The sequence below is a fragment of the Heptranchias perlo genome, chromosome 17 (genome assembly GCF_035084215.1).
Source record: "Heptranchias perlo isolate sHepPer1 chromosome 17, sHepPer1.hap1, whole genome shotgun sequence".
Lineage (NCBI taxonomy): Eukaryota > Metazoa > Chordata > Chondrichthyes > Hexanchiformes > Hexanchidae > Heptranchias > Heptranchias perlo.
The window spans coordinates 19,637,986-19,655,751 of NC_090341.1; the positions used below are offsets into that span (position 1 = coordinate 19,637,986).

Below are 17,766 nucleotides of genomic sequence, written 5' to 3' on the forward strand. Positions count from 1 at the left end.
ATTATTTTTTGCAATTCCTTATGTCCAAAAGTGGCTGTGTTTATCGATCTTATCCTAGGCATTAGAGGAATCTTTTCTCTCTATTGCAAGATTTGGGACTATTCCCATTCATTTGCTAAGGCTCCCAAAGAGGAGCCCAAAAAATTCTATTATGTTGAAGTGTGTTCAGAGGATAGCTTTGTTAAGCAAACTGAAAAGATAGTGTGATAAAACAAAACCCTGAGACTGTCTCAAAACAGACTGGGACTCAGTTACAGTAAAGAATGTTGTAAATTAACATTAATAGACACTTTATCAAATGAACAACAAATCATGCAATACAAGATTTTATTTCTGTTTATTCTTATGGATGGCATAACTTTCTTGTCTGAAAATTGTTATAAAAACGAATCTTTGGGCTTGAGTTTTGTATATGTGATGTGGTGCTGCAATTTATAAAAATACTATTATCACACGTCAAAGTGCCAAAGAATCTTTCAGTTGTCAGTTTGTGTGCAGCTTTAGTCCAGTTTGTCATGCTGTGTGCTGGCTGAAATCTATTGAAGGGACAGGCTGATGAAACAAAAGCTTCACTGTCAAGCTGTCCCTGAGTGCCACACCACTAATCACTCCAAAGAAAACAGACAGTAAAAGGTGCTTGGCCCAGGCTTAATCAATTCTCCCGCTTGTAACCATAAAGAACAGGCACAGTAAATGCAAAAGTTGTGGTGGTCTCTCAGATTTAAACATAGATCAAATTCTCTCTATTGATTTTAAACTCCGGGTAAACAATTCACTCCATCAAGAGTGTTAGATATGTTAAATCTCATTTTTTTTACCCCACTGAATGTTTGTTTCTGATTTTTGCAGCAGTGATGATCAGATTTTTCTTTGAGCTAGTTCGACAGCCTTTTCTTAGTTTAACAACATCTATCCAAAATTAGGTTAACTGTTCCTTCCACTAAAAGGGAAGCCCCTAGGTTGGCAACCAGATATTGCTATCATCAGATCAATCACTATTCAAACAGTCTGGTGCACTAAAGTTTACAAAGAGGGTTGCTTTAAAAAGTAAGAATTACAGACTGAAGTATCTAAACCAAAGATCGAGACTTTCAATTTGCACATAAATCTTTCTATCTGGACATTAAGGGCAATTTAATCAGCATGCAGGGAGAATTATCTTTGGAAAAGAACTGCAAATATTGTGCCTTGTGTTTAAATTTTTTTTCACATTTATTGTTAGAAGTGTTTGATAGATATCTAATAACAGTTTGAAAACAGTTGCTTTTGTATATTTACTCAATATTTAACAAAATTGTGAGTTTAAGCCTTTATTTTAAGCCGTGTAATAAAGATTGCATTTTCTCTTAATGAAATCCTAATTCAGCTTCAGAAAGTGACAGTTGAATTTGATAGGACTCTTCTTCCAATGTTTAGTATGCTCCCTGCTTTCTTAAAGCAAATTGATTATCATTTTTTCAAAGTCTGAAAGCCATTAAATATCTCATTAAAGACAAAAATGAATCACAATCGTGCAGCTATGAAAATAGCTGGAACATTTGACTTACCTACATCGGAGTTACAAAATATTGTTTGTGGATGATCTAGAGAACAGGTACATCCATCCACGAGCTCCTGAAGCCTCAGAGTCAGAAGTAGTAGCACTGAGAGTAGCAAGCCAGTCACCGGGGTGTTCATGTTGTCCTATAGCACACACAAAAACACACAAGTCTTTCTGCTCAGAAGAGGTTGTAGACTATGTGCAGACCTAACCTCGTGGAGGAGCGTCTCAGCAAACTTCTTTTGCCTGCTGCAGAAGTGATTGGAAGAAGCTTATTCAGCAATAGCACAATGCAGCAACCTTGTTTAAGGTTCTCTGACTGAGCTGTCTGATTGCCCACTTTCAACACAGTGGACCCTCATATTTATGGTTCTGCCACTTCTTTCTAGTCCCGCCTTCCCATGAAGGAAACGGTCTGTCGTTGTTTGAGATCCTGTATGACAGCATATTGTTGGACTCCAACTCTCACACAGATCAGTCACTTCAGGTGATTTCATCAAACTGTCTGTTATGACTCAGTATAATTGCTGTGTCAATGATGATAATTAGCTTTAGGTGTAGAATTTATTTAAATTATCTTTAAATTTAAAACATAAACATTTTTCAAATAATCTTTGTCATGACTTGTATCTATTTATAATAATGTATGTTAAGAAATAGTTGAATAGCTTCCTATAGATTGCTTTTCAATTATATTACTCTAAAATTAATTTCTATTTATGTCAATTCCTTAATATGTTAAATCATTGAAAATTAAATCCGCCCACAGAAACGGTGTGGAGATTTTTCACTGTTTCATGAACAGCTCTATTTAATCCTATTGTGTCAGTAATCTGCTTTCCACAACATTGAATTCACTAATCAGGACTTCATTGCAAAATACTACTAAAGATATTCCACTGCACAATTTCCTTCAGTTGTAATGGAAGATTTTCTAATATATTAGCAGTTACTGCAGCCATAACTTTATAATTCTTACAATATGGTAGATTTAGGAAACAAAAAATGTCACTAATGAAAAATGGATGTTTGTAATTTGGCAACATCATATCAAAATTTGTAATCAATTCAAAAAAAAATTTGCATTTGAGAAATGAATCAGTTAACAGGATTGAGCATAAATAGAAAATGTTATTCTGTTTTCAATCTCTTTTAACATATCAGTTATAAACTGAAGTGGAGATGGCTATGTGGGGCAAGGTGCAAGGGTTACAATACAGTTAACTCCCCTCATAAGGATGATGTAGCCACACGAGGGAGTTATCGGCCAAGCTAGGTTCTAGGAAGATCCTCTCTGTAGATGCTATTCAAACTCTGCTATGTTGACTGCCAGAATAATTCTACACTGCAGCAAACTCTATATATGCTGCAATATAAACTTGTAAGTATAGCCTGCACTTTTATTTAGAATTAAACTTTTGAAATTTGTTGCAGCTAACGCCATGGGTGATGCAATCATATTATCACAACCCCACCTTCCCACAAACCTTGTTTCAGAAAACATTTTATCAAATAGCAAGGCCCTTTAAATGGCCTGAGAAGTGTCTTTATTCTCTTAAATAAAAAATGGAAAATCCAAAAACACTCTGACTACATCATTATGTTCACTGTTATTAAAATGAATTAGTCTTGTTAACTGAATGATTTTAGCTGTAAAATCCTGTTTTCTGATTTTTTCATTTTATTTTCTATCAAGTTTTTTTTGTCTAAATTGCATACCTTCTGTATAGTACATTGCATCCCCAGAACATATCTCTTACCATTTTGGTGATAGAAACAAACCATACTTCAGCATGTAATGTTTACCACAATCCTAAACTTGGAGGAAGAGAAGGAAAACCACATGAGCAGATATTTTTTTGGTCATGACCAAAAAAGGACACATGTCCCACTATCTGACTACACAGCACAATATTCAAATGGTAGTGAACAATGGAATTGCTCATGCAGGCAAAGCAACTGCACCCCATTCCTATCTGCAATCACTTCCTTTGATTCACTAGGGGTAGGCTTGTTGCTTGTGGCTGCCCAACATGCACTCACAGGTAGGGGTGAAAGGTCAGAACGTGGGTGCTATTCGCGAGGGGCGTTCAAATTGGGTTGGGCATGATGTGCAAAATGCAAATCAGACAAGGAATTCAAATCTGCTGCGAGCACAAAATACAAATCAGGTGGCTCAGATTTTGTGCCCAAACACGGGACTGACCATCGCACACAGCGCAGCGCCTATTTCTTAAATGTCAACAACTAAGATCAATTTTATATTCTGTTAAAAGCATAAAGCGACAGAAATACACAGTTTATGATTTATTTATATTAATCATTTTATATTACTAACAAAGGAAAAAAGTTAGATGTGTGCAAAGATCAATACTACTAAATAACATTAATATGAACAGGCAGTGTTAAATTGAAATCAACAGTTTTGCAAAGAACCAATTTATGATCAAACTGAGGAAAGCATTTGGATGAAATGAATTCCAACGTAAAAAGATTATCATTATTATCAAACCTTGAAAATGTTATCAGATAATTAAACAGGCAGAGGTAGGGAATCAGTTTAATAGTTGATGTATTTCCTTAATGCATTATTCAGAGGGGTTCATTATTTAAGTTCATTGCATTTTAGAAATAGGACTTGTATTTTTTATATATTTATAATTTATTGTAATAATTTTACTGTGTAAAATGCAAAGATCGCTTTGCCACACCACAAACTTAAGTAGGTCAGATGTCAATATACAATACCTGTCAAATATGAGCCAGTGCAGAATCTTTCCTCACCTTAAATCACAGACTCAGTGTTCACTACAAGGCTTTTAAAGAGACTTTTGGGTGCAATATATAATTCAAGTAATTAAATGCTTAAACCTACAAAAAGCACCCCAAAGAATGTGTCCAGGCTTTGTCATTTGTTTTGTTGTGCAGATTGGGTGATTGTTAATTCAATTTAAAACCTGCAAATACTGCACACAGGGTATCATGGTCCTTTTAGCTAGATGCTGCGTCTGTGTAATTCAAGCATGTAACACTTAATCTGAGTTAAGGTTATACCAGCTTACTGTAAATGTGACTGTACTTTAATGTCCACTGATGGCAAAGGAAGGTTTTGTGTGTTAGATGTCTCTTTTCCAAATCACCATTTTTAAAGATCATCTGATCTTTACTATTTTCTTAAACATTACATTTTCAGTTAAAGTGGAATAGACCTCTCCTACCAGTTACATCTTAGCTCCACCCATCGTCTGATCCCTGCAAATGTAGTCAGGTTTGAAGTCCAGAGCTAACAGAAACTCTAAATGGCCAATTTTCCTGGCCTCCTTCTGCCCTGCACTGGACAGGAACAGCGGATTCTGGCACACCGGTTCAAGTATGCCAGAATTTTCGGTCCTGGACCATTAACGTGGCCCAAGACATCCCCTGGCACCAAAAAACTTGGCAAAGGAACAGAGCATAGCTTTAGGCCTGAAAGACTGCAGCTCATGCCTGACTACTGGCTTCAGGTCCTTTTGGTTGCTGTTCTCCAGCAACAGCCAGGAAGCCCCAACGAGCTGGTGGGTCTATCTGACTCACCATTAGGGGTCATCTTTGGCTTGCTACCAGGCTCCCCTAAGATCCTCTGGCCACTTCTCATCTCAATATCATGTCAGTGATGGGCCTGCAACTGTTGAAGGCACTAGCTTAGCTCCACAATCGCCACACTGGGAATCCCTGCAAATCCACGACATTGTAAATGGGACAGAGACCTGGGTAACAGGCCTCCACTCTTTTTTCCTGATCCTATGCCTGGGGAGAAAACATTCCCTAGGGACAAAGTTCAGAAAAATTGACCCCCACAAGCCAAAGATGAGAATGACTTTTGTTGGTTTGAGGCTGAGTCATTAGTGGTGGAATTTTCCATTTAAAAGGAGTGTCTACATTAGTTGTCAGCTATCTGGCTCTGAGGGAGCATTTTCAGCTGATCAAAGAACCACATTTACTGCAGTACTGGAGCCACCCTGACACAGCTATTCCTTAGTCTCATTAGTGGTGTCTACTCATCTTTTGTCTTTCAAATACCTTTACACAACCCGACTGATATCTTGCTTATTATCCTTTGATATGCATTATTTTACATCTTGTTTTCCCTATTGCTGCACTCAGGACTCTTGTTCTACCCATAACATACCCTTTTACTATGGGTACTTGTAGTTCTTACTTGTGTTTGCCCTCAAGTGTCTACTATGTTAACTCATAACTCTTGAATCTAAGTTGTGATTGACCTTGGTGCCAATTACTTTTTTCAGAACTTTTGATCCTTACTTGTAGGAAAATTACTCACTAAATGAATTCAATTCTATGATAAATTAATCAATGTGTAGCTTACTACAGATTACTTGTTGGATAAATAACCTCTCAATAAATTACTCAATAAATTATTTATGGATAAATAACTTACTTTAAGAAATTAATGATTAGGCCAATAAACTCTTCTCGATAAATTAGTTGCTGGAAAATTAATTTAGTTCAGTGAGCCCACAACTTGGTTTTCGGTCACTCTTTCCTCAGTTTCCTGTGAAATTGACGCTGACTCCATAATGAATTCCGCAAAACTTCAACAAAATTACTGTCTGACGTATGATTAATCTCCTTCCATTCCAATTCAATAAATCAATTAGCCCCTTAATTAATTGGTTCCTTCTAAAATCCATGGCCAACAAATAACCTTTTCCACACCTCATTCTTCCCTCTTTTCCAGTTGCTTATGCTATTCAGCTAAATGGTAGCAATAGAGCTGTTTCGCCTTCCTCTTGACATTGCTTCTACTTTATCGCTCGTCTTCCTTCGTTGGTTCCTTTTCTTCTTGCTTTTAATGCGTCTACTCTTGTTGTCAAACTGCCAAAATGTGCCGATCCTCCACCACGGGCGACAGAGAATTGGCCGTCTGTTTTACACTTTGCCGATTTTCTTTTCCATTGGGCGGGGTTTAAAACGAACAGCCGATTCATTATTGCATATTTTTCACCTGGCGATTAAAGTTAAAGTTACCCACTCACCACCACTTTCTAGTCGCATTGTCTTCATATCCTTTCTTTTTAGTCCAATCCTCAAGCCAGTTGCTTTTTTGCGGTCTGAATTGTTTTTACCCCTTTTTGATTGGGTTTCCCTTTACAATTTCAATTTTTTTTAATGTGATCTTTTTCTTTTCAACTTGCTGATTTTTGTCCTGCAGTTTTTCTACAGTTACTGTCACATTTTCTTTTATCTTTCGCTCCATTATTTCCTGTCTGGTTTCCAGTATGAGTAAACATATTATAGGCGTTCTTTGGGGTATGTCTTAGCCTTCTCATTTTGAGCGCTTTCAAGATTCCGAATGATTTGGGGCTAATCAAACGTGTGAACTTGGATTTATTTTGCTTGGGACAAAACTTTTGTTCACATGCATATTTCTTATTCCCTTCATGGAATTTGTTGATCCTTCCATGTTGCATTTGTAATTTCTCATTTTCCATTTTATTTTTTTATTTTTGAATTCCTTTATTAGATTAGCACAGTGTGTCTATAGCCTCTTGAAGTATATCACTATCCTCCTCACTGTTCACTACCCTTCCAAGTTTTGTGTCATCTGCAAATTTGGAAATTGTGCCCTGTACTCCCAAGTCCAAGTCATTAATATATATCAAGAAAAGCAGTGGTCCCAGCACAGACACGTGGGGAACACCACTATACACCTCCCTCCAGTCCAAAAAACAACCATTCACCACTACTCTCTGTTTCCTGTCATTTAGCCAATCTGTATCCATGTTGCTACTGCCCCTTTTATTCCATGGGCCGCAATCTTGATAGCAAGCCTACCATGTGGCACATTATCAAACGCTTTTTGAAAATCCATATACACCACATCAACTGCATTGCCCTCATCTACCCTCTCTGTTACTTCATCAAAAAACTCTATCAAGTTGATTAAACACGATTTGCCTTTAACAAATCCGTGCTGGCTTTCCCCAATCAATCTGCACTCGTCCAAGTGACTGTTAATTCTTTCCCGGATTATCATTTCCAAAAGTTTCTCCACCACCGAGGTTAAACTGACTGGCCTGGAGTGTGTGGGTTCCATGCCAACTGTGGCAGCAATGACATGATAACACTTCAAACTCAGGAGAAGCCATAAAACAGATCAAGACCTATTTGTGGTGTTTGTCAACACTGTGGACAGAAAAGCTTATTCGACTTTCTAAAGAGCTCTACGATGGCATACTGATGAAAGTGATCTCAGATGGAGGATTCTTGATTGCTTTCGCAGTGAGCAATAAACGGACAAAAACAGATGTGATTGTCCTGAAATGTCTCATTGTTCTTCACTGCCATGTTTCTGGATGCGTTACAATGGAGCCGATTTTTGGATGGCCGAGTGGTTGCGGGTGGGGGGCTCCTAAAATGGCGGAATCCCGGAGCGGGTTCAGAGCCCAGCTCCAACCCGCTGACTTCCGCGTTCCGGAATGACGTATTTGGGTGCGCGCGCAGCTCCCACATGCAGGACTCTCACCGGCAATTAAAGCCGGCGGGATGATAATTTACATTGTTAGTTAGGTAGTTGAGGTAGTTGACAGACCTCATTGAGTGGAGATTTTGGCAGGGGTGCAATTTTGAAGGATCCTCAGCATGTCTCCCATGCTGTGGAGCAGACGTGTTTCAGCCAGCAGCCAGTGGGAGATGCAAAGGATTATTTGACAGTTGGGGGGAATATCTCATTTATTGCAGCAGGGCACTCTGTCACTTCAGACAATGTTTTGGCTGCAACACCTTTGTCTTTCCACTCAAAATTATTAATTTATACCCTAAACTCTGCTGTGCAAATACATTTACCTTTGTGGACCCCCTCAAACTCTCACAGTCAGAATGGGGGGAGCCATAGCTGCATTCATCACTTCATCCGAGGACGAGCAACATCACCAGTCTCGCCAGGCACGCCGTCCACCTCCACCCACATGGAGCCCCACAACACAGTGCTGCACCACAGGCACCTGCCCAAAATAGTCCTGCAACTACACATACACAAAATGTAGGGTGACCCAATGGGTGGCATCAAGTGTGGGTGTTCATGGTGAACCTCATGAAAGGGACTTATTACACAAGGCTGTCAAGAATGGCCAAGACGTGGCAGTAGTGGTGACAATAATAATATTTAATGTGCCATTAACAAAAATCAAATATAAATAAACACCCTTGTGAATCCCCTTTGTGCTCACAAAACCTTTGCCTTACGCTTACGACTACTCCTACGTGGTGCTTCCCCTGTGGCTGCAGCAGAGGGAGTGGCAGGTTGCTCTTGCTCATGCACTGGCCGATTAGATGCTTTGGGCCTACGCTCTCTGGGCTTCAGTGCCCGTGAGGGCCCCTCCAAAGACTGCTTCACCTGCACCTGCAGGGGCAGACTCAACCACCCGGAGAGGAGGCAGCATTGCGGGTACTGGTTGAGAGGGGGGCAACGGATGAGACGTGGGAGCGCTTTGAGTGGCATCCCCACTTCCATGTCCCCTTTCGTCATCATCTCTCTCCTGGGCCAGGCCCACATCACTCCTACCACCCTGCTGGACGACAGTTTGGAGGACACGTGTGAAACCTTGTAAGGCCAGTGCTAGTGTATCTGCCTGCCTGTTTAAGGTGGAAGAAAGTTGCTCACCCTGAGTCTGAAGGGCCATTGTCAGGGCCTCAATGGACTCATTGGTGAGCCATGCTTGAAGCTCGATGGAGGCTAGCCTTCCCTCCATCGCAGACATTCCTGCACTTACCCACGACACTATCTCAGAGATGCCCTCACGTCCCTGTGACAGTTTCTTAGAGGTTCCCTCCTGTACCTGTGACACCATTTCACTCATACAGAAGTTGGACTCCTCCATCCGCTGCGCGATTGTGGAGAGTGCGTGTGGCACCAGCATCTTGCAAATGTGCTGCTGCCCCTCGATCATTCTTCTTTTAAAGGATGGTCCCCAAGGTTCAGCATCTGTGTCCAGCTGAGCAGAGCCTGGAGAAGATTGCTCCCACCGACGCGGACTCTCCACAGCTGCCCCTGCCACCAGTGTCTGCTCGTGCTCACGTGTGTGGTGACTCACCATGTGCGACCCCAACTAACTGAGGACGGGGCCCAACAAGGTGTGTGTATCTGTGCTGGTGGATGGCTCGCTCAGATGTGACGGTGCCCCCTCAGAGGCCGGCAGGTCCGCTAAGGAACCGCCCTCTGCCGTCACGGCGGTCGCTGAAGACCCTGTAAGAGAACAGAAGGCAATATTAAGCATGATGACAGATGTTGCTGAAGATAGCAAAGCATGTTAACATCATTTGCTATTGTGAGTGCTGAATGTTAAAGTTCTGTCACCAGCCGTTTTTCGGGTGGCAGTCTCGGCGTCCCCGATGGACAGGCACTCAAGGGTGTGGCTCACTTCAAGAGCCTCCTGCTCCGCCTACATGAGGACGACCTGATGTTGCGGCCCCCCCTCCAGTCTTTGCCCTCTCCCATGCATTCTGGGCTCTCTTCTCCTATAAGGGGAGAAAGTAGAGAGGCGTGAGTGAGGGATGGTGATTATTAGTTCAGGCCTCTGGATTACTAGTCCAGTAACATAACCACTATGCTACCATACCCCGGTACGGTAGGGGGGCAGTGATGTGGAAGACGGAGTGTAGGAGAATGAGTAAGTGTACTCACTTTGGCTGACCTAGTTGGGTCATTGAAGCGCTTCCTGCACTGTATCCAGGTGTGGGAGACGTTCCTGCTGCTAGTGATCTCCTCTGCCACCTCGAGCCAGGCCGCCTTGGTGGCAGAGGCAGGCCACTTCCTCCCATCCGCTGGGTAAAAATCTCCCTCCTCCTCCTCACCCCATCCAGTAGGACCTGGAGTGAGGCATCGTTAAATCTGTGAGCAGCCTTTCCCCTGGTCTGCTCCATGCTGTACTTTTGGTTGGTTGCTGCAGGAGCAGCATTGGAGGACTGCCCCTTTAAATAGGGCTCCTCCAGCTGACAGCCTGCGATGCGGGTGCGCAGTCTGCCCGCTGCGCAGGTTGACGACGGGAAATCCGGAAGCCACGGGAAGTGCCTTCAATTTGCCCACGATCGCATGGGGAACGGACGGAATTCACTGGGCGGGTTACCTGACGAAGGAGGAAGCCTCCGAAAGCTTGTGAATTTAAAATAAAATTGCTGGACTATAACTTGGTGTTGTAAAATTGTTTACAATTGTCAACCCCAGTCCATCACCGGCATCTCCACATCATCACATAATAAATGAAGTAACGTGACTAGCATAATGTCAATGGTAACAAGGCCACAACTTCGTTGGTCAGCATGTCATCCAAAAGGACGGCATATGGTCACCTGAACCTGTTTTCTTTTCACAACGAACTGTATGATGCTTTTCACAATGACGGCAGTCTGCTAAAAGAAAATGAAGGCATTGCTGAAGCTCTGTGGCCTACTAATAAACAATTAGTAGGAAACAGCAGCAGACCACCCAAGATGGCTGAGCACAAGGATAACTGGCATTGCCGACTTCTAGATCAATGAGAACATAAGACGTGACACCAAGCAAAACAGAAACTGAGGAACCAAGATAGATAACCAGTGTGTTATCCTTCAAACATTGTGACACAGCAGATAAGCAATTCTAGTAGTTATTGTCGCATGATAGGCAACCAAGGCGATGATTCTCAGACACGTGGTGTGGAATTTATTTGTTGAAGAATAAAGCATTATTTTCGGATTGTTTCCAGTTTAGAAAACTTGACAACGCATGAACACTGACTGATAAATTTAATATGCAGATTAACAGACCTGGGACTAATGCTAGGAAACAGAACACTTTATATTGGACCAGAAATGGCGCAGTGCAGCGAGGCAACGCTCACCGCAGGTCCTGTGAATTAAGTTAACAGAAATACTTACTGCGAGCTCTGTGGCATTGAATTGCTTGGAACATAGAAAGTTACGGCACAGACGGAGACCATTCGGCCCATCGTGTCCGTGCTGGCCGAAAAAGAGCTATCAGTTTAATCCCACTTTCCAGCACTTGGTCCGTAGCCCTGTAGGTTACAGCACTTCAGGTGCACATTCAAGTACTTTTTAAATGAGTTGAGGGTTTCTGCCTCTATCACCCTTTCAGGCCATGAGTTCCAGACCTCACCACCCTCTGGGTGAAAACATTTCTCCTCAGCTCCCCTTTAATCCTTCTACTAAATACTTAGAATCTATGCCCCCTGGTCACTGACCCCTCTGCAAAGGGAAATAGGTCCTCCCTATCCACTCTAGTCCCATCATAATTTTATATACCTCAATTAAATCTCTCCTCAGCCTCCTTTGTTCCAAAGAAAACAACCCCAGCCTATCCAATCTATTCTCATAACTAAAATTCTCCAGCCCTGGCAACATCCTCGTAAACCTCCTCTGTACTCTCTCTAGTGCAATCATATATTTCCTGTAATGTGGTGACCAGAACTGTACGCAGTACTCAAGCTGTGGCCTAACCAGTATCATATATAGTTCTCACATAACCTCCCTGCTCTTATATTCTATGCCTCTGCTAATAAAGGAAAGTATCCCATATGCCTTTTTAACCACCTTATCTACCTGTCCTGCTACCTTCAGGGATCTGTGGACCTGCACTCCAAGGTCCCTCACTTCCTCTACACCGCTCAGTATCCTCCCATTTATTGTGTACTCACTTGCCTTGTTTGCCCTCCCCCATTACCTCACACTTCTCTGGATTGAATTCCATTTGCCATTTTTATGCCCACCTGACCAGTCCATTGATATCTTCCTGCAGTCTATAGCTTTCCTCCGCACAATCAACCGCACAGCCAATTTTTGTATCATCTGCAAAGTTCTTGATCAAGCCTCCTACATTCAAGTCCAAATCATTAATATATACCACAAAATGCAAGGGACCTAGTACTGACCCTTGCGGAACCCCACTGGAAACAGTCTTACATTCGCAAAAACCATTACCCTTTGCTTCCTGCCACTGAGCCAATTTTGGATCCAACTAGCCATTTTCACTAGGATCCCACGGGCTTTTACTTTTTTAACCAGTCTGCCATGTGGGACCTTGTCAAAAGCCTTGCTAAAATCCATGTACACTACATCAAACACGTTACCCTTATCGACCCTCCTTGTTACCCCCTCAAAAAATTCAATCAAGTTAGTCAGACATGACTTTCCCTTAACAAATCCATGTTGACTGTCCTTGATTAATCCGTGCCTTTCTAAATGACGGTTTATACTGTCTCTCAGAATTGATTCCAATAATTTGCCCACCACCGAGGTTGGACTGACTGGCCTGTAAAGGTCTATCCTTTTATCCCTTTTTAAACAAAAGTACGATGTTAGCAGTCCTCCAATCCTCCGGCCAGGGAGGATTGGAAAATGATGGTCAGAGCCTCTGTTATTTCCTCCCTTGCTTCTCTTAACAGCCTGGGATACATTTCATCTGGGCCTGACAATTTATCTATTCAAAGATGCTAATCCCCTTAATATTTCCTCTCTTACTATGTTTATCCCATCCAATATTTCACACTCCTCCTACTTAACTACAATCTCTGTATCGTCCCCCTCTTTTGTGAAAACAGACGCAAAGTATTCATTAAGAACCATACCCACATCATCCGCCTCCACACATAGGTTACCTTTTTGGTCTCTAATAGGCCCTACTCTTTCCTTAGTTATCCTCTTGCTCAATATGTATTTATAAAATATTTTTGGGTTTTCCTTAATTTTAATTGTCAGTATGTTTTCATGCTCTCTCTTTGCTTTCCTAATTTCCTTTTTAATTTCACCCGTGCACTTTCTATACTCCTCTAGGCTTTCTGTAGTATTGAGTTCTTGACGTCTGACATAAGCTTCCCTTTTTTGCCTTTATCTTACCCTGTATGTCCTTGTCATCCATGGGGTTCTAGATTTGGCAGTCCCATCCTTTTTCTTTGTGGGAACATGTTTACTGTGAACCCCTTGAATCTCCCCCTTGAATGCCTCCCACTGCTCTGACACTGATTTACCTTCAAGTAGCTGTTTCCAGTCCACTTTTGCTAAATCACTTCTCAGCTTAGTAAAATTGGCCATTCCCCAAGTTAGAACTTTTACACCTGTTCTATCTTTGTCCTTTTCCATAACTCTGCTAAATCTAACTGAATTATGATTACTACCACCAAAATGCTCTCCCACTGATACTCCTTCCACCTGCCCAGCTTCATTCCCTAAAACTAAATCCAGAACTGCCCCCCCCCTCCTCTTGTTGGGCTTGCTACGTACTGGCTAAAAAAGTTCTCCTGAATGCAATTTAAGAATTCAGCGCCCTCTAGACCTTTTGCACTTATTGTCTCCCAGTTAATATTAGGATGGTTGAAATCCCCTACTATTACTGCCCTATTGTTTTTGCACTTCTCAGTAATGTGCCTTTATATTTGCTTTTCTTTCTCCCTCTGAATGTTTGGGGGTCTATAGTACATTCCCAGTAGGGTGACTACCCCTTTTTTGTTCTTTAGCTCAACCCATATGGTCACATTTGATGATCCTTCTAACATATCATCCCTCCTCACAGCCGTAATTGTTTCTTTAACCAATATTGCCACCCCCTCCTTTTTTATCCCCCTCTCTCTCTCTCGTCTGAAAACCCTGTAACCAGGAATGTTGAGTTGCCATTCCTGCCCCTCTTTAGGCCACGTTTCAGTAATAGCTAAGATATTATACTGCCAAATGTCTATCTGTGCTCTCAGCTCATCTGCCTTATTCACTAGACTCCTTGCATTGAGGTATATACCATTAAGCACTGCCAACTCCTTTGTTGTCTAGTTTCTAACCTTTGTTTCCTCTGCCTTCCAAACTCACTTACTAATGTTCTGCCTTCCATTTCCAGTTCTGATCCAGTCTGAGTCTACACTCAGGTTCCCATCCCCCTGCCAAGCTAGTTTAAACCCTCCCCAACAGCACTAGCAAACGTCCCCGCGAGGATATTGGTCCCAGCCCTGTTGAGGTGCAACCCGTCTGGCTTGTACAGGTCCCACCTTCCCCAGAATCAGTCCCAATGCCCCAAGAATTTAAAGCCCTCCGTCCTGCACCATCTCTCCAGCCACGCATTCATCTGCTCTATCCTTCTATTTCTATACTCGCTAGCGCGTGGCACCGGGAGCAATCTGGAGATTACTACCTTTGAGGTCCAGCTTCTTAATCTCTTTCCTAACTCCTTAAAATCTGCCTGCAGGACCTCATCCCCCTTTCTACCTACGTCGTTGGTACCGATATGGACCATGACCTCTGGCTGTTCACCCTCCCCCTCCAGAATGTCCTGCAGCTGCTCAGTGACATCCTTGACCCTGGCACCAGGGAGGCAACATACCATCTTGGAATCACGTCTGCGGCCGCAGAAATGCTTGTCAGCTCCCCTCACTATAGAATCCCCTATCACTATCGCTCTCCTGACCTTCCTCCTCCCCTCCTGTACAGCTGAGCCACCCATGGTGCTGTGGATTTGGCTCTGGCTGCACTCCCCAGAGGAACCATCTCCCTCACCAGTATTCAATACCGGTTAGAGTGCGAGATGCCCTCAGGGGACTCCTGCACTACATGCCTGATCCTCCTTGTCTGTCTGGCGGTTACCCAGTCCCTCTTTGCCTGCACTCTTTTAAGCTGTGCGGTGACCACCTCCGAAACCCGGAGCTCGAGCTCCTCCAGCTGGCGACACTTCCTGCACTCACACGGGAAGCGTCCTGGAGTTCCCACATGGCACAAGATGTGCATTCCACAGGAGTGAGGTTCCCTGCCATACCTCGATTTATTAGATCATTTAATAAACTTTATAAAAATAATCTTAAGGACTTAAAAAAAACACTCACCAGCTATTCAGCAATCAGCTCCTTCCCTTATGCTGACATCACTTTTTTTCTCTCTCTCCTGACGTTCGCGCTCTGGCTCCGCCTCTCCTCTGCTCTGCCGCCTCAGCTGCACTCGGGCCTCCGACTCCTGCCTTTTATGGGCTGCAGCCTCTCCTCTGCTCTGCCGCCTCAGCTGCTCTCGGGCCTCCGACTCCCACATTTGAACTTGAACTTTTAAAAAAACGTGTGCTATCAACACAGCCTCTGAGCAGCGTGAGTTGCTATAAAGTTAATTTTAGTTGTTTAGCAGTCATTAAGACTTACCACACTGTTAAAACTTAGTTAAGACCTCGTATTTTTAAGCATACCTGATTAGTATGCACACAGACTACAGGGGTTCAAGAAGGCGACTCACCGCACAGACTACAGGAGTTCAAGAAGGCGACTCACCACACGGACTACAGGGGTTCAAGAAGGTGGCTCACCACCACCTTCTCAAGGGCAATTAGGGATGGGCAATAAATGCTGGCCTTGCCAGCAACGCCCACATCCCATAAACGAATAAGAAAAAAGTGCCTGAATTGGTGGCGTAATTAATTACTTTCCAGCTGGGCAGAAAAGCAAGTTGGCGCTTTTTCAATGATTCCTCTGATTGCCGCATGCGATGGCCCTTTAATTCAAAGCTGTCATATCACCAGCGAACCACTAGAAGCAAGTTCCGGATTTCCGCATTTCACTGCGCATGTCCGAACACGGGAACTTGTTCCTTCAATTCGCCACTAAAAAACAGAGGGCGCTGTTGAGCTCCTCCATTATTTCGGGAGCAATTTCTGGCCCATTATCTTTGATTTTCTGCATGGCCCTTTAGCTGTACGCTTATTATAGTAGTCTGACTGATTAAAGCAAATAGCTGTGTAACTTGGCCCCCTGTCAGTTTCATTTTTTCCACAACTGGTTATTAAAATAAACCAAAGTGTTTGGATAAAGTATTGGGTGGTGGTGTGTCTGGAGAGGTTTGTATTATAAGATTATGAAATTATAAAGCAAGAGTGTTGTACTTCATCAAATATAATTTATGGATTTTAAGAGACTGTTTGAGAACTGATTACATGGATTTAAAGAAGTAATAATCCTTTTGTTAGCCTAGAAATGTTAGTCTCCCTTGCAAGCACTAGCCCAGACACTTCCATCCCGAGAGGTGCATTGGGTGACACAACGGGTGAATGAGCAGAAACAGCTGCTGATGGCACATGAGGAAGAGGATGTTGCTGATTGGAGGGTCAGGATCCATAACCACTTGGTTGAAGAGCCTCAGGATCCAGATCTTGACCCTGCTTTTAAAAGAAGGGTGCTTGTGGAGCATCAAATGAACATGCAGGCTCTGGAAGCCATCACACGCAATGCCCTGAAGATGACAGTTGAGTGTAGGAATCCAGTATCCATATGTGCAATATCATGCTGGATTGCTTTGCAGCACTGCAGTCCACCCTGGAGCATGTGGCAACTCCAAGGACATCTACAGCAGAGGTCCGAAGGAGAGTCTCTGCTTCTTTCATTGATGCTCTTTCACTACTGTCATAGAAGCCGGATCTGCCAGATTGAATAGAGCTGTCTCTTCCAGCCTCCAAATGATGGGAACTGAGTTCCAGACTAGCATCACAGAGGCCTTCACTAATCTCACCGTTACCATCCTCACAGAACAGTGGCCATGTGGAGGCAGTGACCAGGAATAGTGGCATGGCAGAAATGGACATGGAGAAAGGCAACACATGCAGACCCTTTAGCCAGCCCCGGCCTGAACATACAGCTGAAAGGATACAAAGCCAGGCTGTCAATGCAGCAGTACAAGAGGTGCAGACTGCAGCAGCTCACTCTTAGTATTTTGTTGTCCTCATTCCAGGAGGCCCCAAAAACAAAAGAGCATGCAGCCAGCTCACACATTCCACCACTCAGGTAGTATCCAGGAGACGTACATGGCTAGGGTTCAAAGCACAGTCTTCACACATTGGTACCAAGTGGAAGCATGGTAGTAAGAAGCACCAGGTACATACATATTATGAGAATTCTTTAAAATTATAGTTGCACTGGTTGGTGCTATTCATGCAGAGATTGTTCTTGGCTGGGTCCACTTTTGTTCTCAGTACGGCATAGAAAGCAAAATATCAAAATTTGCTGCGACAAAAAAGGGGTTTGACAAACAACGAAGAGGACTGTAGAAGAAATTGGGAGGACATAGGTTAGTGGAATGGGCAGATGGTGGCAGATGCAATTTAATGCACAGAACATGTAAGCTATTGCATTTCCATAGGAAGAGCAAGAAATGGGAGGATAAACTCAATGTTAAAATGGAGCAGAGACACCTAATAGGAGCATCGATTATAAGAGCAAAGAAGT

The 17,766-nt window shown here is 42.9% G+C and overlaps 2 protein-coding genes across 2 annotated transcripts in view; one reads left to right on the forward strand and one right to left on the reverse strand.

Moving 5' to 3' along the window:
* timp4.3 (TIMP metallopeptidase inhibitor 4, tandem duplicate 3) overlaps positions 1 to 15,476 on the reverse strand; it is a 30,861-nt gene extending 15,385 nt beyond the window's left edge. Inside the window, exons 1-2 of the mRNA XM_067999113.1 lie at positions 15,394 to 15,476; positions 1,548 to 1,683 (exon numbers count right to left, since the gene is read on the reverse strand). Of these exons, the coding sequence (XP_067855214.1) occupies positions 1,548 to 1,677 (130 nt within the window). The 5' untranslated portion in view covers positions 1,678 to 1,683; positions 15,394 to 15,476. The remainder of the gene's footprint in view (positions 1 to 1,547; positions 1,684 to 15,393) is intronic.
* syn2b (synapsin IIb) overlaps positions 1 to 17,766 on the forward strand; it is a 282,170-nt gene that overhangs the window by 190,442 nt on the left and 73,962 nt on the right. The gene's annotated exons all lie outside the window — the stretch shown is intronic.